The sequence below is a fragment of the Spinacia oleracea genome, chromosome 1 (genome assembly GCF_020520425.1).
Source record: "Spinacia oleracea cultivar Varoflay chromosome 1, BTI_SOV_V1, whole genome shotgun sequence".
Classification (NCBI taxonomy): Eukaryota; Viridiplantae; Streptophyta; class Magnoliopsida; order Caryophyllales; family Amaranthaceae; genus Spinacia; species Spinacia oleracea.
The window spans coordinates 75525338-75550270 of record NC_079487.1 but is presented as its reverse complement, the minus strand read 5'-3'; the positions used below and the strand labels follow the sequence as shown (position 1 = coordinate 75550270).

The 24933-nt window shown below is 38.0% G+C and overlaps 1 protein-coding gene across 1 annotated transcript; it reads left to right on the top strand.

Moving 5' to 3' along the window:
* Window positions 1-23517: 23517 nt before the first annotated feature.
* On the top strand, window positions 23518-24660 carry LOC130459150 (two-component response regulator-like PRR37). The gene is made up of 3 exons (XM_056834730.1): window positions 23518-23729; window positions 23860-23993; window positions 24276-24660. The coding sequence occupies exons 1-3, from the start codon at window positions 23693-23695 to the stop codon at window positions 24444-24446; spliced, it is 342 nt and encodes a 113-aa protein (XP_056690708.1). The 5' UTR covers window positions 23518-23692; the 3' UTR covers window positions 24447-24660.
* Window positions 24661-24933: the final 273 nt, after the last annotated feature.

The following is a 24933-nucleotide window of genomic DNA, read 5'->3' as shown; positions in this document are numbered from 1 at the left end:
TCCTTAATCATGCAACATAATCAAGCTTTGATCTCATGCATATTTAAGACATATTTAAAAGCAATAAATAACTTAAAACATGCATAAGATAAATGTGATCTAGCACTAGAGGAAAAAACCTTATAAGTTGCTCATCAAAAGTTGCCCTTATACAACAAGAGAAACTTATAATGATTAAAAAAATAAAAGAAAAAAATTGAAAGCTGACCTTATCTAACAAGAGCATCTTTTAATTGACAAAAAGTAAAACAAAAAAAATAAAAAGTAAATCTTTTGTTCTTAAACCGAATATTTCGCCCCTTCTCTTCTCGCTGCTCCCCTTTCTTACTGCTTCTCGGTGTTTTGCTCGGTGCTTCTCACCCACCACCCCCCAACAAAACCCCTGTTTCTTCTCCACCACCCCCAACAAAACACCACCGCATCGTGGCTGCTGTATCCCTCCTCCCACCTGCGTTTCTCCCCCCAGCTGTGTGCCTCTCTTGCGTTTCAGGAAGCCGCCCCCGTAACCGCCTCCTCGCCTCTCCTCTCCCGCGCGCCCCACCGCTGTTGCTGGCTCCCCTTCCATTGGACACTGCTAGGTTATTTCTGCAATTTTGTTAATTATCACCAATTTTGTTAATTTTGTTTTGCAAATATGTTAATTATCACTAATAAATACTAATGAGTGAATTATAACCTCCATTTAATTGTGTTAATTTTGTTAATAATTGCAATTTCGTTAATTATTTTGTGAATTAACATCCAGTTATAATCACCAGTCAATTTTGTTAAATAATTTGTGAATCAACCATCAGTTATTTTGTTAATAATGTTCAAGCATGTTGTTACTCTGGTTGTGTGTTGTTATTATTGCAAATTCATGACCGAAATATCAACAGACACTGTGGGATATACATTGAACGTAATGGGTAGAGGTACGAATAATGATCAAAGTAGTACAAGATCAATTGTACAAGGTTCATACATATGGAGACAGTGTGATGGGGATCATCACATTATGTGACCTGTCCGGTCGTTGTTGTTTATGGAGGGATCAACAGGAAAAGTTTTGTTGCTTAAATATGACAGTCTGAGTTCTGGTGAACTACTGTTCATTTGGAACATAAATTTCAAGTCTGGTACTAGTACCTGTAATCCTGGACTTATTCATGTTCAAAGGTATATTAAGAGTCTAGTTCTGCCTTTCCTAACTGAAGATGATGATCGAGGCAATCAAGTAAACCATAACAACTGCTATAAATTCTCTATCATTGTGTTTTTCTAGTATGTCACAGAACCTGAACATGAAAAAATAGTCTGACCGTTTCATTGGTAATGGAATCAAGTTCGGTCCGTCGCTAATCCAGCAGCTTGCATATCAGTTTGCTTGTTACATTTTCTAAGTGTTTGTTGAACTATATAGCAACATCTTCTATTCAGTTAACCCTTATTGGCAAAAGTCTAGAATCAGCAACAAAAACAAATCTGTATTCATTCTTATCGGATGTATGCTTAACAAGCAACTGATTATTTATGCGTGACAAAAGCACTACTACAAGTACAATGTAAGATTTTGGTGGCTCTTATTCAGCTGAACTACGAACTTATGAAATATAACTGCTAACTTATTTGTAACTTATTCTGTGAGACCTCAGCTCGGTGCGATAGCAGACGTTATTTATTTGCATTGAACCGTGTATTATGCAGAAAGTAACTCCACTTGCTGACAACCACATGCGGTCGACAGACCCTTCAACTTTAGCTTAAACATGCCGTGGTTCAACGAACACTGCAGTTGATTTAGGAGGTATAGTAAAGCATCCAGTAGAAGGCTCGTACTTTGATTCCTTAACAATCGTGTCCCCTGACGTTGACTGGAGAAGAGAACAACAAAGCATTAGAGTGATATAGAGAGAGCGATGAGGATTATTGTTATGTTTTAGTTCTAGTTCACAGAGAGAGTCATCATTACTCGTTATAACTGGATTTCTTGCCAAAGGTTCATACAAGATTACATGGATTAAGAGTTACAAATTTGTTAGTGTTGTCGGATGTCCGGAGTTTTGTACTTAAGTGCATACGACACTAAGAGTTCTAGTTGACCTATGCCCAAAGGAGACAAGTCCAACCAAAGCCACCTCCTCTCCCAAGAACATTCCAGCCACATTATCTTATCAGCCTATTCGTCGCAGTAGCCGTCTAGCCAGCTCTTCCAAAGGAGTGCCTCCGGTTTACAGGGTCGAGGATTCAGATTCGGACAAAGATGGTGAAACCCAATCCGCTGCTCCCTCACCAGACGGTTCAGTACAGCTCCTGATGGCAAAAGTGGATCAACTGCAGCTGGACAATGTGGTTCTGTTGTCAGCTGTTACTTCTTTGCAGGAGCTTATTCACAAGATGCAGCAGGACCAGGCAGAGTTCTTCAACGACACGACAGAACGTCTTGCTGACATGATCATAGAGGAGGTGGCAAATGATGATAATGCTGCTCCTGGATCACCCCAAGCCTGACCCTGCTTCCTATGCTACCTTACCCCACCCCATATATTTTGCTCTCTGATAAACAATTATTTTTTTTTGGTCCTTGAACAATTTTTTTTGATGTTTTGAATGCGCCAAGTTTATAACTAATGATCATTAGTGCGCTTTTCCTACGTTCTGATAGTTGACCCACACTGACATATAGACTTATTACTTGTGTTGTGCTCTATGTTGCTATTATCTTGTTTTGCTTGCAGGGATGCGGTCAAACTCGTTGATCGACTTGAGCTGCAAACTGCTTCTCGGTCTGTTGGGGTAACATAATTCTCTATTTCTTTCTTCTCTGTCTTGTGAAATCGTTTTTCAACTACCCTTTTTGATAATTCCAAAAGGGGAAGATATTGGGGGACAACTTGTGTTTCAAATAGTTGTATCTATACATAAGTTCGAAACCTCAGAAAGTGTTCCATCTGTTCCTAATTGAGGTTTGAGGTATGATTGTCAGCAGCACCTTGTTTCATTCCTTAGTCATTATCTGCATATTTTACTCTTATCAAGTTGTAAGGTTGTCATCATCAAAAAGGGGGAAATTGTTGATTCCTGAGTTTTGACGATGACAAACTTAAGCTATACTCACAACTGGTTATTTAAGGAATGTCACAGGTTTATATGAAACGATCAGCACACTTAGCAACAACAAGAATACAATGCTACCAGCTGAGAAACCATGAAGAGAAGCAGTTCAAAACAAGGATTAAGATTGAATCATGGGCCAAGGAGTATGAAGCCCAGCAAGTCAATTAGAGTCCAGAAAGGTATAAGATCAGTTGATACAAATACAACTCAGTATGGGAACAGAATATTTCTTAGAGTCCTAAATCAGTTTTATTTTATAAAAGATAAGTGTTGAGTTACAAAACTGATTTTACTATTTTACTTAAGGTTAAACTCTTAAACGTTTTGAGTTAATTCACAACTCTCTAATCCGTAAGGATTGATTTCATCTAAACGCGTTTTAAAGATGTTATTTGCGAAAATATATCTTTTGAAAAGAGTCCTAAATTGGTTTGAATTAGAATCTAGGGTAAACTCTTGGTTTCCTATATATACACCTTAAGTTCTCTGCGAAAGTTTTTATCAGACTTATTTACATTAACCGGAAGCTTTCAGGTATTACCCTTAAAGTCTTAATCTTCAAAGAGTTTGTTCCTGTTCCCATATAGAGCAGTATTTGTTACGTGGTCTTATATCTAGTAGTTAGTATTAAGTTTAATATTACTTTGTTTCAGTCAAAAGTGTTGAGATATTGTATGATAAGTCTGAGTCAGGCTTACTTGAGCAAGAGAGAAGATCTTACAAGAGATCTGTGAGGAGAAGCAGTTGAGGGACTGTTTCTGTAAGGGAAGGAACAACGAGGGGTTGTTCCTGGTCATCTGTAGTCAGAGGCGACTAACAGATTGTGGCCCGAGTAGATTAGGCTTGTAAAGAAACTGAGTTGTTTTGCCTAATTAGTGAATGTGTTTAAGTCCCCAAAGGGGCCGTGGTTTTTTCCTCTCTATTGGGCCTAGAGAGTTTTCCACGCTAAATCTCGCTTGCATATTTTATTGTTTCTGTTCCTAGTAGTTTAATTTTTGTAAAACCGTAAAATATCAATTCACCCCCCCTCTTGAGGAACTCTGTGAAACTAACAATTGGTATCAGAGCCAGAACCCTTTAACTGCAGGTAATTCTGTTGGGAAAAACGATTCTGAAGCTATGAACACAACTGAGAAACTCGAAGAGGGATACTCAACACAACGACCTCCAACGTTTAGTGGCAAATACTATTCATACTGGAGAAACAGGATGGAAATCTTTATCAAGGCTGAGAACTATCAAGTATGGAGAGTCATTGAAGTTGGAGACTTCCAAGTCACTAAGCTAAACACCTCTGGTGAAACCGTTCCTAAACCGATTGCTGAATTTTACAAAGCCGACTATGAAAAGCTCGAGCTTAATGCCATGGCTGTCAAAATTCTTCACTGTGGACTAGGTCCAAACGAGCACAATAGAGTAATGGCATGCAAGAATGCGAAGCAAATTTGGGATCTGCTCCAAGTCACTCATGAAGGAACAAACGAAGTCAAAAGATCAAAGATTGATCTTTTAATGCACCAGTATGAGTTGTTCACCATGAAACCTTCTGAAACAATTCAAGACATGATCACCCGCTTCACTAACATCATCAATGAATTGAACTCTCTTGGCAAAATCATAACCCCTGAGGAACAAGTTAGAAAAGTTCTAAGAAGTCCTTAACAGGATCCCTGGATGGCCAAGGTAAATGCCCTTCAGGAAACTAAAGACTTCACCAAGTTTAACCTGGAACAACTAGTTGGATCACTCCTGACTCATGAACTGCAACTAAATGCACGACCTTCGGAGAATAACAAAAATAGGGCTCTTGCTCTAAAAACTGAAAATGATGAAAACTCTGAAGAGGATGAGGAAACAGCTCTATTTTCTAGGAGATTCAGAAGAATGTTCAGGAACTATAAAGATGGAGATCACCGAGGGAAACCTAACCGGAAATTCTCCAAAACTGATACTGGATGCCATAAGTGTGGAAACTTGGAACATCGCATTAGGGAATGACCTCTCTGGGATCAAGAACGAGGAAAAGGAAAGGAAACAACAAGAGACAGGTTCAAAGATAACAGTAACTCATTCTCCAAAACTGAGGTGAGAAAGGCCATGATTGCTGCATGGGGAGACACTTCTTCGGATGAGGAACAGGAACAACCCAACGAAGAAACAGCTCACATGTGCCTTGTAGCTGAACATGAAGAAGATGGATCTGACTCAGAATCTGAAAAATTCCAGGCAAGTCTCACTCAAATTAAAAATAAACTTGAATCTCTTTCCAAATTAGAATTGTTTGACCTACTTTCCTGTCTCACTAGTGATTATGAGGATCTACTGAAAGAAAAGTTAGACTCTGATAAAGAACACCAGACCACCATAAAAGAACTTAGTAATGAGCTAGAATGGACAAAAAATACTAACATAGATATAGACAAACGGTTCTTTAACCTCTTTGATCAGAACCTCCACATAAAAGAAATCTGTGAAGCCTTACGAAGTGAAAACATCTGGCTAAAACAAGAACTGATTGATCTAGAAGTAGCCAAGACTAAAAGCCTTTACAAAGATGAACTAGAAAGAACTCAACTGGAACTAGTCAAGATTCACCAAGAAAAGACCAAACTAGAAGATGAACTAGCTAGAAAGACTAGACACAGAATAGAAGGAACACCTAAATGGATAGAAGAAGCTAGAACCAAACGCACAGAAGGACTAGGTTTCAACTATAAGAAACGTCAACCTAGGAAGACTAGAGTAGATCTCTATAGTGACATAGTATGCTCCTTCTGTGGTCTAATTGGTCACTACAGAATCTCATGTCCCAAAAACCAAAGAAGCTTGGAAAAGAACATAGAACACACCAGAACTAAATGGGTAAAGAAAAGCGATTTGATTCCAAGCAAGGAACCCAAGCTATGCTGGGTTCCTAAAAACTCTAACTAAAAAATCTCATGCAGGTCGAAGTGAGGGGGAACAACACATGGTACCTAGACAGCGGTTGTTCCAAGCACATGATAGGAGACAGAAACAGATTTCTCTCACTCACGACCTATGAAGGTGGAACTGTGACTTTTGGCGATAATAAAAAGGGTAACATCATTGGGATTGGTAAGGTCGGTAAGTCAAAGTCTCACTCCATCGATAATGTATTTTTAGTTGAAGGTCTAGGACATAGCTTATTAAGCATTTCTCAATTCTGTGACAAAGGAAATTATGCTAAATTCTTCTCGAATAAATGTCTGATTATCAACAGTAACACTGATACAGTGATCTTAGAGGGACAGAGGAAAGGGAACACCTATGTGGTTAATCTTAACTCTGTTCCTCACTCCAATCTGACCTGTCTCAGTGTTATTGAAGATGATCCATTATTGTGGCATAAAAGATTTGGTCATGCTAGTTACTCTCTAATGAACAAGTTGAATTCAAAAAATTTAGTCACAGGTCTTCCGAATACCAAGTTCGCAAAATTATCAGTGTGTGATGTGTTAGGTTATGATACATATGACATTACATAGATCATGCGGAAACAACCATTAACCCAGGACAACATATTATTTACACATAATCATATAGCATAATTTAGATGCATACTCTTTGTTGCGTGCCTTCCCTAGCTGCGCCCGAACCGAACAAGAACAAGTCTTTAGGACTCCAAGTGTCGTCCCTCCGTAGATAGTCCACAGCACGTCCGGATCCGCCTTAAGATTGACCAACTAGAATCGCCCTTAAGGTACTAGAAAATTTCGGCAATTTGAGCAAGATGTGTGTTTGAATTTTCTTTCAAAAACTCACTTTGAATACTTTGAAAACTTGTTATAAATTGTGAGCCCTAGCCTCATATTTATAGGGGTATGGAAAGGGAATCGAAATCCTATTCAGATACAAATTAATTAAACCTAGAATCCTACAAGAACTCTAATTTAATTAATTTATCAAATAGAATTAGGAATTTAATCATTAACCGAACTCTGCACGTTTTAGGAAACGTGCACGAACACAAACACTTACGCACACACACACGGCAGCCACGATGGGCCGCCCATGCGTGCGTGCGAGCAGCAGCCCACGCAGCGCCCGCGCGCGCTGCGCGCTGCGCGTGCTGTGCGCGCTGTGCGCGCTGCGCAGCCTGCTGGGCCTGGCCTTGCGCTGGGCCTGGCGTGGCTGTTTGTGCGGTGCGCTTGGCTTGCTGGGCGATGGCCTGGCTTCGTGCTGGGCCTCGTCCGGCAGGCCTCGTCCGATGCTTATTCGTACGATGCGCTTCCGATTAAATTTTCCGATTCCGGAATTCATTTCCGATACGAACAATATTTAATATTTCCGATTCCGGAATTAATTTCCGTTTCGAACAAATATTTAATATTTCCGTTTCCGGAATTATTTTCCGATTCCGGTAATATTTCCGATTCTGACAATATTTCCGTTTCCGGCAATATTTCCGATTCTGGCAATATTTCCATTTCCGATAATATTTTCCGATACGTACCATGTTTCCGTTTCCGGCAACATCTACGACTTGGATAATATTTATATTTCCGATACGATCCATATTTCCGTTTCCGGCAATATCATCGTTTCCGGAGTATTCATTTCTTGCCTGTGACGATCTTAGCTCCCACTGAAACCAAGATCCGTCGGTTCCGAATATTCATAGATGGAGTATTTAATGCCATTAAATACTTGATCCGTTTACGTACTATTTGTGTGACCCTACGGGTTCAGTCAAGAGTAAGCTGTGGATTAATATCATTAATTCCACTTGAACTGAAGCGGCCTCTAGCTAGGCATTCAGCTCACTTGATCTCACTGAATTATTAACTTGTTAATTAATACTGAACCGCATTTATTAGACTTAACATAGAATGCATACTTGGACCAAGGGCATTATTTCCTTCAGTCTCCCACTTGTCCTTAGGGACAAGTGTGCATTTCCTAATTCCTTTGTCGCTCGATGCTTGCTCTTGAACATAAGGTAAGATTTGTCATCCTTATTATGTCCAGAGGTGTTCCTCGGTTTCAGAGTTCAACTGATCAAATAAACAGATAATCATAGCCTATGATTCATCCGAGCACGGCCATGCATTTCACAGTTTCTAGCTCTCCGAGTGGCCTTGTACAACTTTTAAGCATCTCATCCCGATTTATGGGGGGACAATCCCAATCTTGCGATCTTGAGATTAGACTTCGTTTGATAGGTGATTACCTGAGCGTTGCCTTTATAGCCTCCTTTTACGGTGCGACGGTTGGTCAACGTCAAAGTAACCAGTTCTCAAACAAGTAATTTCAAATCACTCAGGTATTGAGGATTTAGTGTCTAATAATTTAATGAAATTTACTTATGATAGATTTTCATCTCTTATAGTAAAGTTTCATAGGTCTTGTCCGATACTAGTCTTCCCAAAGTAAGTATCTATGCAAATGATTATGACATTGCCATGTCCACATAGTTCAAGAAACAGAACTACTAGTCATCTTGCATTCTAGTCGTCTAACGTTTTCTATGCGTCCAATTTTATAGAAAACTCCGACTAGGGACCATTTTCAACCTTTGACATTCAAGTTCACTTGATAGACATTTCTTAGTCACAGGACTGGTCCTGACAGTCTATCTTGAATATATCGTCAAATTTGAAGGGACTCATCATTTAATACTAAACCAAGATTAAATAGAATATGAAAATTCATTTCATATATGATAAATGTTCAACCCCAATGTTTTACAACCATGGGCCTCAAACCCATCTTCTAAAACAGTTCATGGAATTTCAAAGCTATGCTTGATTTCCAGTGCTACAATGTAAGTGTTGCTTCTCACTTGTTGCATAGGTTTAGTTATCATGCTTTGCCAATCTTAATATCCTTTTCATCGAATGCTCTTCGAGATATGATGATAAGATCTTTTCGAGTTTGTTTATTATGTGATCTAGTCTTTCTTACTTCGATGGTGGTTTTACTCATTTTGCAATGAAGAACCATCAAGTTAGCAGACGTTTTTCTTGCTTCAAGAGTGGTTCTACGCATTTTTCAATGAAGAACCATCAAGCCAGCAGATAGGTGATCTACCCAAGTTCAGTGAAGAACTTTAAACAACCCTGTTTTATTGCTTCTTAGGCAATAATCACTTTTACTTCAACTGTATAGGTTGCTAGTGATGCTCTGTTTGGATTTACCTATCCAGGCAGTTCATAGATATGTGGAAGATTCTCCAACTATATCTTAGAACATAGAAATTATTATTTTAATTTCCCACGCAACAACTCATGGTCTCCAATCCATGTTGCCATTTCAAAACACGATGCTCTATAGCTCGTCCTTATCAATGATTAACTCCAAAGGGTCTTGCTTGATCCTTTTCCAGTGTTTATGCGTGTAGCATCAATATTTAGCATATCTTTATTTCCTTGAATCAAGAACTATTCCTATGTACCTTTTCAAGTACCATAAGTATTCTTGATCTCAATCTAGTTGATCTTCACTTAGATCAATAGAGATTGGTATATGTTCGTCATGCCTAAAGTCATACGATACATTTTTGGCGATCCTCATATTATATCATACATGATAAATTCCTTTTGCAGAATAATTCCCAATTGAATTCTATTCATGTAACTTTAGCTTATCTAGTTTCAGTAGATACTAAATTCAGCTAAATTCTTTGACATATAATATAGGTTAAGAATTTTATTTAGATCCTTTGATGTTTAACTTAGTAAATGCTTATACATAGTTCAAACATCCTTTACTTAGATTTATTCACATGGGTCGAATATCTCCAATGGAGACTTTCGTGTTTGATTTAGTAAATGCCATTACTTAATCCAAAACAATATCATAAGATCTTTGTAAATAGATCTTAATACCCAATATGTACTAAGTTTCGCCATGGTCCATCATTGATGAATAATTTCAAATCTAAGTCATTAGCATTTGAATGTTATTTCACAATAGAGAGATATGTGTGTGATACACATAGGACCAAATAAGTTTTTATGTACTCCCACTAAACTTCTTATACATCTATAAGAATCATGTATATTTTATGAAACTAAAATGCTTATTAGCTTCACTTAAAATACAGTTCCAATTCCCAATTGCTTGCTTAAATCTGTACTTAGATTTTATAAGCTAGCTTTCCTTTTCAAGCATTTATTTGGATCCACAAATCCTATGACATGCCATGTACATAGTTTATTCCAACATTTGATTGAGGAAAATGTTTTGTCATCCAATTGCCATATGTACCAATATGCAATCATTGCTTGATTTATAGACTTGAGCATTACGATTATGCATGAGGTTTCAACACAATCCATGTCATGAATTTGCTTGTAACATTTAGCAACTAATCTAGCTTTGCGTGTGAACACAATTTCATGTTTGATGGTTTTTATCCTTAAAACAAACTTGCAACCAATAGATGTGAAACTATTCTTGCAAATCAACAAAATTTTAATTTTGTCATCAAAACATTGAGTATGTTTTATGGCCTCTAACCATTTAAACATATAGTCTATATATGGCCTCTAACCATTTTAGGGAATCTATATTTTGTCATAGCTTTCTTACAAGTCACAAACTCATTAATCTATATGATAATAGTTTGACTGCAAGTTGTAGGTTTCTTCACTATTTAATAGAAGAATCTCATAGTTTCATTGACCTGATCTCTATGTTTCTTCACTATCTAATAGAAGAATCTCATAGTTTCAGTGACTTGAATTCTATGCCTACTTGGGTATAGAACATCAAACAATAGAATATCAATAGCCACTTGAAAGTCCTTTGAATATTCTGTTCTCCTTGAAGCACTTGTAAAGTCTTCTAAGAGATGTCTATTCTTTAAAGCCACTTCTAAAGTCCTTAAAGAATAAGTTCGGATTTTCTGAAGCACTTCGAAAAGCCTCCGGAATGTCCGTTTATGTTTGTTGTTCGTCTCGAAGACTTTCGAGGTCTATTTTCTCCCACTTGTTATTTTGGAAACGAATCTCCAAAAGGACATTATTTCGAGCAAACAAACATTATGTTCTCAAAAATTCGTGGTAGAAACAATACCCTTGTGTCTCATCACAATGAAACATATATCTATACTTGGGCCTTAGTTTGTCGAATAACAAACACTAAGCTCCCACTGAGTTTAGAAACTCTCTAGATATATATTATCGAAAAGATATTCTGAAATTTCTTTTCTATAGCTTTAACGAATTTAGTTTAGTTTGGTGGTAGTTGAGCATTTTGTTTTAGAAATTATAGGAAAAGTCTTTATGATTCATCATTAATCGAATCAAGTACTAATTGACTTCGATTATTCCAAGTAAGATATGCCATATCTTATGGAGCTAGATTGTGAAATTACAACACACAATCATTGATGATCATATTTGGTCTCAAGTAATCATTAACATGATCTAACCTAGATCTTTATGATTTCTTACCAAGTGGATTTTATACTTCTGAATCTTTGAACTAGCCAAACAGATTCAACTTATATCACATTTGAGTAAATAAACCTATATTCACTCAAATCCATGTGAAATAATAAAGTCATAAAATCTTTCTTTAGCTTTGAACTCCATTGTCTAGGCGTTCTAACAATAGTTCATATCTTTTGTTACTTTCAACAAGTAAGACTAGTTGTCTTAAAATGATCTAGAAATCAATCAACTTTCAGAAGTCCATCAAAATAGAGCTTATGAATGTTAACTTGTTGATATGGTCTAAGCAACAATGCCAAAGATTTGTGGAACTCAAATCAAGGGGTTGATTTGAACCTAGTAAAGTTCTTTAAAGAGTTGTTTGTTTTAATCAAGCATATTGACTCAACCTGTAATTGACCATTTCATTCAAATAAACAAACAAACATTGTTTTTGTTTTTCTTTGAATGTGAGTCTTTCTGTGTTTGAAGCAGAAATTTAGGTATGCTGATTATGGAACAAAATAGCCATTAAGTTCCAGCCTTTGAAAGGACTTAAAACAAACTTAGATGACCCTACAATTAATGTAGCATTGCCATGCTTCATTTCCCACTTGTAGGTCATTAGTGTATCCTAGCTTCCATTGTTTGAGTTATTACCAAAGTAAGAACCTCAAGCGGTATATGATACCAAGGAAGTTTGATTGCTAGGTCACTTCTCTTTAAACATAAACTTATAGGTAGAAACGGAATCGTAAATTCCTTTCATTGTTCCTCGTTTTCCTATTTCTTGTACCCTTTCTTATAGTCTTAAGAATTGAATTCTTTAGTGTTGACTTTTATACTTTGTTAGACATGTCCAATGTCACCAACAAGGTTCTTTACCATTTATGTTGAATATTTTGTTTCAACTAGATGATCTTACCAGAAGCTTCTAAAGTTCTCTAAGCATCGATCTATTCGAATGTCTAGGGACTAGACTCATTCGAGAATTAAATGGACAAAGATATTAGGTTGTTAACCATTGGTAAAGCTGAGCGTATTAAACTCAATGCTTTATGATCTCAAAACTACAGTGTATTTTGAATTCACAAGCACCAATTGGTTTGCCATTCGATTTTGATATTCGAAAACAACCATAAAAGTCGCTATAAGAAACGTACATTTTAAATTGCTCACTTTCTCTCTTTTCCGTGAATCGTTCTTGGATTCACTACCAATCGAGGAAATTTACTGTTACCTTTCTAAAAGGATTTATTGCAGTGCAAGATATTTTAATTATAAACAATAATTAAAACATACATTGAAGCATGCAAAGTCTAAACATTTATCATGAGTAATAACTTGAAAAGCAATCATGCAATTTAAACAAGTTATTAGCATTTTATTCGAATTATGTGTTCCGGCAGGTGTGAATAAAATGATTCCAAGATCCTAAAACCATTGAAGAATTAAGCACAGTTTGTCGACTCAATTCTAAAACATTTTAGGTAAGCAAAAGCCTTTTGCTAATAGTCTAGAAACTACTCTTGGTTGATAGGTACGTCTAAGAACTTATTAGGTAAACCTATCGATTTTGCCACGACATAAAAGGACTCCTTACTTATATCGTTGAGTTTCACCAAAACTAACATGTACTAACAATTATTTGTGTACCTTGCCCCTTTAGGACCAATAAGTAACACCTCGCTGAGCGAAAACTATTACTAGATTGATGTAAAGGATATCCAAGCAAGTGTATATTTTGGCATGGCACCTTTTAACTCAATTTTTAAGTTTGGAACTTAAGGCTCTTACTATGTTGGTTAGATTTTAAGTGAACTAAAATCCTTAATCATGCAACATAATCAAGCTTTTGATCTCATGCATTTTAAGACATATTTAAAAGCAATAAATAACTTAAAACATGCATAAGATATTTGTGATCTAGTATGGCCCGACTTCATCTTGAAGCATTAACTTCAAAGTCCGTCTTGAAAATCTCCGTGGGTGGCACCATTTTCTTCAAATAGGATAAGCTATAACTAATTACAACTATTTGATGGTACGCAGACCATATTTGAATTGAAAAATAACTTTGGTACTTTAGACCAATTACATTCAAATTAATGGTACGCAGACCATATTTTCTATCCTATTTGGGCCATACTAGTCACTTCATAACCTGCAAAACAGTACATATACAATATATACCATTCACCCATTCATTATCATGAATGGCCCACATAGCTGGTTAGTAAAACACATTATGCATCACGTAAACATTTGCAGCAATTAATCAAGGGCACCAATAATCTACCAATTATTCAGTCCTTATTAATTCTAATCAAGTTGTTTTAACCTTAAGGATTTGTAGACCTAATCAAGAGTTTATGACTAAAAAGCGCTCCCACTTAAACCAATAAATTTATATGCTTTACTAATTTTAAACATAAAAATGTATTTCTAGTCCAACCGGAAACATACAAATTTAATTAAAATTTAAAGCTCATATCAATTTATAATTGAATCCAAAAATTTAATTTAATTTCAGTCGTATTTAAATTAATTCATGATTTTAATTTTAGTAAAATAATTAGAATAAATAAAATTTATTATAATTACAATATTCAAAATTAAAATCCAAGAAATAATTTAAATTATTAATTTTAAAATTAATTAAAATTACGTGAACTGAAATTTTCAAATTAAACATTCAAAACGATCTAATCGTAACGCAAACACCCTACGCATTGCACGCCCATGGGCCGCACGCACACAACCATTGCTGGCCATGTGCGCGCAGCCCATGCGCTCGTCGCATAGCTGCTGCATCCCCATCGCAAGCCTCCGCACGCATTGGTGCTCGCTGCGCGCGCCAGCGCTCATCGCACGCGAGCTATCGCTCGCAGTGCGCGCGCGACATCGCTCGCTGGGCGCGCGACATCGCTCGCTGGGCGCGCGATATCGCTCGCTGGGCGCGCGAGCCATCGCTCGCTGGGCGCGCGAGCCATCGCTCGCTGGGCGCGCGACATCGCTCGCTGGGCGGGCGACATCGCTCGCTGTGCGCGCGAGTAATGCTGGGCGCAGCGCTCGTGGCACGCGAGCTTGCGCTCGCTGCGCGCGAGGCTGCGCGCTCTTGTGCGAGGCAGCGCGCGTTGTGACGCAGCTCGCTTACTGCCCACACGCGACTGCCTTGGCTCGCCCTTCGCCCATGCCCATTCGTTCATTGCTCGTGGCACACGACACAAGGCAGGGCTGCTGCCTTGTGCTCGTGCACTACGCCCTTGCTCATTGCATTCGTGCCGCACGGGCGACGAGCTCCCTTGCTCGTCGTCGCATGCCCGCATTATACAACACCCCTTAAGGGTAACACGAAGCGTCCATTGCTTCGTGCGTGCAAGTTTTATGAACGAATCGCATAAAATTTAAAATTTATATTTAAAATTAATGACAAATTAATAAATAATATTAATTTCATAATTTTAGGGCGAAAAAATCGAAAATTTATTATCCAATTGATTTCCGATTGTTATGGATTCAAGTCTAGGTCATAAAAATTTAAAATTTATCATAAATTTACAATTTTTATGGTGGTTTTTAATCATAGGTTTCTAATTAAATTACAATTAATTATGAAAATCAAATTAATTCTAAATTATTCTAATTTTCAACAAATTAATCATAATTACAAATTAGATTGCATAATTAACAAGACTAGGCATTCAAACTTGTTAAACATATGCAGTAGGTCAATCAAAAATTCAAGATTTATCAACAAGAATCGCAAATATTTAATTTAACATCTTAAATTTACGAAATTTTGCATTCGAAAAACTAAAACCTTCGAAAAGTCATAGTTAGGCTTCGAATTTGAGAATTCTGGGTTCGGCCTTTTACATGCGGAATTGACACAAAAATCACTCAATTCGGATGAGTAACGAAGAAACTGCCGAAAAACTGCGTACGTATAATTAAATAAACGCAATTTGCAATTAATTAACAATTACGAAAATTAATCACCCCTTTTAATTCTTGCAAATTTGTAATATTTAACCATGTTCATGCAATTTAGATTATGAAAATAATAAGGGGCTCGTGATACCACTGTTAGGTTATGATACATATGACATTACATAGATCATGCGGAAACAACCATTAACCCAGGACAACATATTATTTACACATAATCATATAGCATAATTTAGATGCATACTCTTTGTTGCGTGCCTTCCCTAGCTGCGCCCGAACCGAACAAGAACAAGTCTTTAGGACTCCAAGTGTCGTCCCTCCGTAGATAGTCCACAGCACGTCCGGATCCGCCTTAAGATTGACCAACTAGAATCGCCCTTAAGGTACTAGAAAATTTCGGCAATTTGAGCAAGATGTGTGTTTGAATTTTCTTTCAAAAACTCACTTTGAATACTTTGAAAACTTGTTATAAATTGTGAGCCCTAGCCTCATATTTATAGGGGTATGGAAAGGGAATCGGAATCCTATTCAGATACAAATTAATTAAACCTAGAATCCTACAAGAACTCTAATTTAATTAATTTATCAAATAGAATTAGGAATTTAATCATTAACCGAACTCTGCACGTTTTAGGAAACATGCACGAACACAAACACTTACGCACACACACACGGCAGCCACGATGGGCCGCCCATGCGTGCGTGCGAGCAGCAGCCCACGCAGCGCCCGCGCGCGCTGCGCGCTGCGCGTGCTGTGCGCGCTGTGCGCGCTGCGCAGCCTGCTGGGCCTGGCCTTGCGCTGGGCCTGGCGTGGCTGTTTGTGCGGTGCGCTTGGCTTGCTGGGCGATGGCCTGGCTTCGTGCTGGGCCTCGTCCGGCAGGCCTCGTCCGATGCTTATTCGTACGATGCGCTTCCGATTAAATTTTCCGATTCCGGAATTCATTTCCGATACGAACAATATTTAATATTTCCGATTCCGGAATTAATTTCCGTTTCGAACAAATATTTAATATTTCCGTTTCCGGAATTATTTTCCGATTCCGGTAATATTTCCGATTCTGACAATATTTCCGTTTCCGGCAATATTTCCGATTCTGGCAATATTTCCATTTCCGATAATATTTTCCGATACGTACCATGTTTCCGTTTCCGGCAACATCTACGACTTGGATAATATTTATATTTCCGATACGATCCATATTTCCGTTTCCGGCAATATCATCGTTTCCGGAGTATTCATTTCTTGCCTGTGACGATCTTAGCTCCCACTGAAACCAAGATCCGTCGGTTCCGAATATTCATAGATGGAGTATTTAATGCCATTAAATACTTGATCCGTTTACGTACTATTTGTGTGACCCTACGGGTTCAGTCAAGAGTAAGCTGTGGATTAATATCATTAATTCCACTTGAACTGAAGCGGCCTCTAGCTAGGCATTCAGCTCACTTGATCTCACTGAATTATTAACTTGTTAATTAATACTGAACCGCATTTATTAGACTTAACATAGAATGCATACTTGGACCAAGGGCATTATTTCCTTCATGATGCCTGTATCAAAGGAAAACAAGTAAGGACTTCTTTCAAGTCAAAGGGAATAATCAGTACAACAAGACCACTGGAGCTGATCCACATGGACTTATGTGGACCAATGAGAACTCAAAGCAGAAGTGGAAAAAGATATGTGCTTGTAATTGTAGATGACTTCTCAAGATACACATGGGTAATCTTCCTAGCCAGCAAGGAAGAAACATTTGAAGAATTCGTAGCATTTGCCTCTAGGGTCCAACGACAAAGCAATCACAAACTGGTCCACATCAGATCAGATCATGGTACTGAATTCCAAAACAAGAAATTTGATGACCTATGCAAAGAATCAGGAATAGATCATAACTTCTCTGCACCTAGAACTCCTCAACAGAATGGTGTGGTAGAAAGAAAGAATCGAACTCTTGAAGACATGACAAGGACAATGCTGATTGCTAGTGGACTTCCAAAAAGTTTCTGGGCCGAAGCTCTAAACACAGCATACTATGTGCTCAATCGAGTGTTGATTAGAGCAATAAAAAACAAAACCCCATATGAATTATATAGAGGAAGAAAACCCTCCATAACACATCTCAGAATCTTTGGATGCAAGTGTTTCGTCCACAACAATGGAAAAGACCGACTGGGAAAATTTGATGCACGAAGTGATGAAGCTATATTCTTAGGATACGCTTCGAACAGCAAAGCATATCGAGTATTCAACAAAAGGACCATGTGCATGGAAGAAAGCATACATATTATATTTGATGAAACTGACTCCCAATACTCTGTTACAGGTACAACTCCTGAAGGAAATTTCGAACTAGGACTCACAAGAAAAACTGAAGACGAAGAAGTAAGAAGGACTTCTCAAATAGAAGAACAGACACAGGATGTTGAAACACCTGAAGGAGGAACAGTTGAAGTAGAACAAACACAAAATGAGGATCATACAGAACCAAATGCTCAAACAGAACAACGTGCCGAAGAAGCCTCTACACCATTCCAACCCAGACCTTGGAAACATCAAAGCTCACATCCACTTGACCAAATAATTAGTGATCTTGGACGAGGAACAACAACGAGATCACAACTTAAAAACTTTTGTGCTTTTTATGCTTATTTATCAATGATTGAACCTAAAAATTATAAAGAGGCACTAACTGACTCTGATTGGATCATTGCCATGCAGGAGGAACTCAATGAATTCGAAAGAAATAAGGTATGGCATCTTGAGCCCACACCTTTAGCCAACAGAGTAATAGGCCTAAAGTGGGTATTCAGAAACAAACAAGACGAGCATGCAACCATCACTAGGAACAAAGCCAGATTGGTGGTCAAAGGGTACAATCAGCAAGAAGGGATAGATTTTGAAGAGACATTTGCTCCAGTTGCCAGAATAGAAGCAATACGTATACTTATAGCGTTCGCATCATACATGGGGTTCAAACTCTATCAAATGGATGTAAAATGTGCGTTCCTAAACGGACATCTCAAGGAAGAAGTCTACGTGGAACAACCACCAGGATTTGAAGATCCAGAATACCCCTCACATGTGTACAAGCTGGACAAAGCACTATATGGATTAAAACAAGCTCCAAGAGCATGGTATGAACGACTTTCTCACTTCCTACTAGACAATAAATTCAATCGAGGTAAAGTTGATAGAACCCTGTTCCTTAAGTCAAGAAATACAGATATACTAATAGTTCAAATTTATGTTGATGATATTATATTTGGTGCTACTAACGAAGATCTTTGCAAGGAATTCTCTGACTTAATGCAGCAAGAATTTCAAATGAGCATGATGGGAGAACTTAACTTCTTCCTAGGTCTTCAAATCAAACAAACGGAACAAGGGATCATGATACATCAACAGAAATACATAAAGGACCTCATCAAGAAATATGGAATGGAGTCTGCTAAAAGCAACCACACACCAATGGGAACAACTACAAGACTAGATGAGGATCAAGAAGGTAAAAGTGTTGATCAAACAAGATACAGAGGTATGATAGGATCTTTACTTTATCTCACAGCAAGCAGACCAGACATTGCATTCAGTGTAGGTGTCTGTGCCCGCATTCAATCTAATCCAAAGGAATCCCATCTCACAGCAGTCAAAAGAATTCTAAGATACCTAAAAGGAACAGATGACTTATGCCTATGGTACCCTAACTATGATCACTTTGATCTTAAAGGATATACAGATGCTGACTATGCAGGTGATTTAGTAAACAGAAAAAGCACATCAGGGATGGTGCAGTTCCTAGGAGCATGTGCAGTCTCCTGAGCTTCCAAGAAACAAAACACCGTGGCATTATCCACAACAGAAGCCGAATATGTAGCTGCTGCTTCATGTTGTTCCCAAATGCTATGGATCAAACAACAACTTAGAGATTTTGGTATGAAATTAAGTTGCGTTCCTATATTATGTGACAACACTAGTGCCATCTGCATATCAAAGGATCCAGTTCATCATTCAAGAGTCAAGCACATTCACATTCGTCATCATTTTCTAAAAGACTATGTGGAAAAGGAATTAGTCAAGCTTGAATTCTGTCCCACAGAAGATCAAGTTGCTGACATCCTAACCAAACCACTATCCAGGGACAGACACGACAAACTAAGGTTAGAATTCGGTATGATACGAATAACTTGATCCTTGTTGCCCTTATCTTTTAACCCTTATGAATTTTTCAAAAAAAAAAAATTAAAAAAAATAAAATTAAATTTTTTTTTTTTTTTAATTTATTTCTTTAATTCTTACGTACTTGAGAATAGACTAACTATCGGAATCAGATTGCAAAACCCAGCTGTGCATCACCACAACCACGTCTGCACACTTCTAAGGTAACTGCACTTGCTCTCAATACTTACATTAATTCTAAGTCTAAGTGGGAAAACTAAAAATGAATGGAAAGCATTTAATTTGATTCGGTGAATCTTACGAACACGGTGCATGCATTACTATTCATTTTTGTTCACTCAAACACGCTTCCCACAAACCAATTCCCCACAAAACCTTTTCAGCTCCCAATCATTCCCCTATAAACTTCGCCGATTATTCTTCAAACCCCAGAATTTAAAATTCAAAAACTCTCTCTCTCTCTCATAATCCACTCGCCAACCACCTCTCCTATAAATAAACATGACTCTCTACAAGCTTCAATTCCCAAACCCTAGAAACCCTTCCTCTCCTTCGGAACCGATAATCACAATCATCCCTCTCCAAACAGTCTACCCAGAATCCATGGCTCCAAAGCAACCCACACCAAAACCATCGGCCGCCAAGTCCACCGCCAAGCTGACCACCAAAAGGAAACTTGTTCTGAAAAAGGAAGCAACTGTACCAACTCAGGGGGAACTAAACCTTCCAGTGGAGAAAAAGGTAAAACTTGAATCCTCAAAATTTCATTATTTTCCCCCCGATCGCATGCTCCCTGGGTTGAGTATTGATTTTGGTTGGTGTCGTGAAGTTGGTTTTGTTGAGTTACTAGAATCTATTGAGTCACAGGGGTGGACATATCTGTTTGAGGGGTGCTCCAAAGCTTGCATGTACCCTGAGGCTATGGGAGAATTCTGTTCAAATTTTTTAAACAAAGGGGGGGGTTTGTCAGTCGGAGGTAAATGGGAAGTCATTTAGTTTTGATGCTGAAAAATTGGGGAATTGGTTCAAGGTTCTTGTGCTGGGTGAGGAGGTTTACCATAAGGGGAAAGGTCCAATTGAATTGGGAGGTGCTACAATGGAAGACGTCTACTCTTATTTTGGGGGACAGGGCAAACACCCAAAAGCCCTAAATCAATCTCTTCTAACTCCCTTTCAGAAAGTCTTGTTCAATGTGGTACGTCGAAGACTTGTTCCGCGTCATGATAAACGAGCCCTAGCCAGTCGATTAGACCTCATTTACATCTTTCTCCTTGAATCTCAATGCCAAATCAACTTTTCCATGGCTTTATTGCTCACCTAACCCATAGCATTTGTCAAAACAACATGATTGGATACGGCTCCCTCTTGACCTTTATCATGCGCAAAGTGGGGGTTGATCTCACAAAATATACATCTGAACCACATACTCCAGCCCACATTCTAAACAAAGCCTGTCTACATGGTGTAAGTCTGAGTGTTGTTGATGGGGTTGTCTGCGTTGGGAAGCTGTTGGTTGGAGACACAGCCCAACAGGAGGAGGGTGATTTAGAGGGCGTAGAAGAAGAGCTCGATGAGGGAGATGAGCTGTCAGATGAGGAAGAGGAGGCACCATTTCCTTGCCAGGAGACAGAGGGTCAGACAGAGGGTGTTCCTGTTGACCTATGCCCAAAGGAGACAAGTCCAACCAAAGCCACCTCCTCTCCCAAGAACATTCCAGCCACATTATCTTATCAGCCTATTCGTCGCAGTAGCCGTCTAGCCAGCTCTTCCAAAGGAGTGCCTCCGGTTTACAGGGTCGAGGATTCAGATTCGGACAAAGATGGTGAAACCCAATCTGCTGCTCCCTCACCAGACGGTTCAGTACAGCTCCTGATGGCTAAAGTGGATCAACTGCAGCTGGACAATGTGGTTCTGTTGTCAGCTGTTACTTCTTTGCAGGAGCTTATTCACAAGATGCAGCAGGACCAGGCAGAGTTCTTCAACGACACGACAGAACGTCTTGCTGACATGATCATAGAGGAGGTGGCAAATGATGATAATGCTGCTCCTGGATCACCCCAAGCCTGACCCTGCTTCCTATGCTACCTTACCCCACCCCATATATTTTGCTCTCTGATAAACAATTATTTTTTTTTGGTCCTTGAACAATTTTTTTTGATGTTTTGAATGCGCCAAGTTTATAACTAATGATCATTAGTACGCTTTTCCTACGTTCTGATAGTTGACCCACACTGACATATAGACTTATTACTTGTGTTGTGCTCTATGTTGCTATTATCTTGTTTTGCTTGCAGGGATGCGGTCAAACTCGTTGATCGACTTGAGCTGCAAACTGCTTCTCGGTCTGTTGGGGTAACATAATTCTCTATTTCTTTCTTCTCTGTCTTGTGAAATCGTTTTTCAACTACCCTTTTTGATAATTCCAAAGGGGGAAGATATTGGGGGACAACTTGTGTTTCAAATAGTTGTATCTATACATAAGTTCGAAACCTCAGAAAGTGTTCCATCTGTTCCTAATTGAGGTTTGAGGTATGATTGTCAGCATCACCTTGTTTCATTCCTTAGTCATTATCTGCATATTTTACTCTTATCAAGTTGTAAGGTTGTCATCATCAAAAAGGGGGAAATTGTTGATTCCTGAGTTTTGACGATGACAAACTTAAGCTATACTCACAACTGGTTATTTAAGGAATGTCACAGGTTTATATGAAACGATCAGCACACTTAGCAACAACAAGAATACAATGCTACCAGCTGAGAAACCATGAAGAGAAGCAGTTCAAAACAAGGATTAAGATTGAATCATGGGCCAAGGAGTATGAAGCCCAGCAAGTCAATTAGAGTCCAGAAAGGTATAAGATCAGTTGATACAAATACAACTTAGTATGGGAACAGAATATTTCTTAGAGTCCTAAATCAGTTTTATTTTATAAAAGATAAGTGTTGAGTTACAAAACTGATTTTACTATTTTACTTAAGGTTAAACTCTTAAACGTTTTGAGTTAATTCACAACTCTCTAATCCGTAAGGATTAATTTCATCTAAACGCGTTTTAAAGATGTTATTTGCAAAAATATATCTTTTGAAAAGAGTCCTAAATTGGTTTGAATTAGAATCTAGGGTAAACTCTTGGTTTCCTATATATACACCTTAAGTTCTCTGCGAAAGTTTTTATCAGACTTATTTACATTAACCGGAAGCTTTCAGGTATTACCCTTAAAGTCTTAATCTTCAAAGAGTTTGTTCCTGTTCCCATATAGAGCAGTATTTGTTACGTGGTCTTATATCTAGTAGTTAGTATTAAGTTTAATATTACTTTGTTTCAGTCAAAAGTGTTGAGATATTGTATGATAAGTCTGAGTCAGGCTTACTTGAGCAAGAGAGAAGATCTTACAAGAGATCTGTGAGGAGAAGCAGTTGAGGGACTGTTTCTGTAAGGGAAGGAACAACGAGGGGTTGTTCCTGGTCATCTGTAGTCAGAGGCGACTAACAGATTGTGGCCCGAGTAGATTAGGCTTGTAAAGAAACTGAGTTGTTTTGCCTAATTAGTGAATGTGTTTAAGTCCCCAAAGGGGCCGTGGTTTTTTCCTCTCTATTGGGCCTAGAGAGTTTTCCACGCTAAATCTCGCTTGCATATTTTATTGTTTCTGTTCCTAGTAGTTTAATTTTTGTAAAACCGTAAAATATCAATTCACCCCCCTCTTGAGGAACTCTGTGAAACTAACATATCTGTGACAAGTCAGGGGCTCCCGCATGACCATCTTCAATGCTCATAGCTATAAGCCCAGGAATCCAAGATGGAACATTATTGTGGAATCGTACTCGATACTGATATACATCAACAATTATGCGTAAATTTTGATTTCGTTAAAAAAATTAGTATGGTTGTTTTTCTATTCCTATATTTTCATTAGTGATGAACTCCTGGTTTGATATTTTGCAGTCACACCAGTGTCAAATGGTATAGAAGCATGGAGAATCTTGGAAGATTTAAACCATCAGATTGACCTAGTCTTGACTGAGGTAGTCACGTCCGGACTATCTGGTATTGGTCTTCTGTCCAAGATAATGAGTCACAACAGCTGCCAGAATACTCCTGTCATTAGTAAGTTCTTGGTCCTTAGTGTATGTTATATTTCTATACTTGATTTGTGCCTTTTCAGTCTTTCTTTTGTATATTTTCCATATAATTATTTAGATATAGAATTTTAATCATTTCATACTATTTTGTGCAGTGATGTCATCTCTTGATTCAACTAGTTTAGTCTTAAAATGCTTGTCCAAGGGTGCTGCTGACTTTCTGGCGAAGCCTATAAGGAAAAATGAACTTAAAAACCTTTGGCAGCATGTATGGAGGAGATGCCACAGTGTAAGTTACTTTACATTTTCCCAGCTTACTCTGTACTTGATATCATTTTGGTTAACGCAGCAGTCTTTCAATTTTTAAAGTCACTGACAAAAATGGCAAATTCAAACACTGCATGATGAGTACCGCTTTGATTATAGGTTTTAAAGTTTCAGCTGTTTCTTACTTCCTTTTCTTCTTGTCAGATATTTATACGAAGTATGCTACTAATGCCTTTTGTTATCAGTATATTTTTAGTGTTACTTTCATTAATTTGTTTCAATTTGTTTTCATTTCTTTTCTTAGTCTAGTGGTAGCAATGGTGACAGCTGCATACGGAATGAAAAATCTATTGGTGCCAAATGCGCTGATGAGTCGAACAATGACACTGGCAGCAACAACGAAAATGACAAAAGAAGTATTGGTTTACAAGCTAAGGATGGAAGTGGCAATGGAAGTGGCACTCAGGTACATTGACCCCTAATATTAAAGTAATTGGCATTCGAATTCGAGCTCATATGCTTTATGACACTCAGTGGAATCAGAGCAATCACAACCTTATAATTTTGCTTTAATAGTAGATCAGAAAGGTTGTTTTTATTGTGTAATGTGTTAGGTTTACTGACAGTGTGTTATATTGTTTGGGAAATCTTATCAGTAACGATGATAAACAAGTATGACGCTAGATGTTCATTTAAGCAATTTATTGTCGGGAATTTATAATTAGCCTAGCTCATACCTAATTTTGATTGTCATGTTTGTACTTGCATACCTCAATATAATTATAGCATGTTCGTAGCTCTTGTGGGTTTTATGGTTATATTACTGAAGGGAAACTAACTATTACATTCGGGAACTCGAGAGAAAGCATCCAACCTAATTGTTCACTACTCATTGCTTAAAACCAGCAAAATTCTTATGTCCTTTGGTTAAAATAGCTTCTGCATAGTCATGTCCTATAATT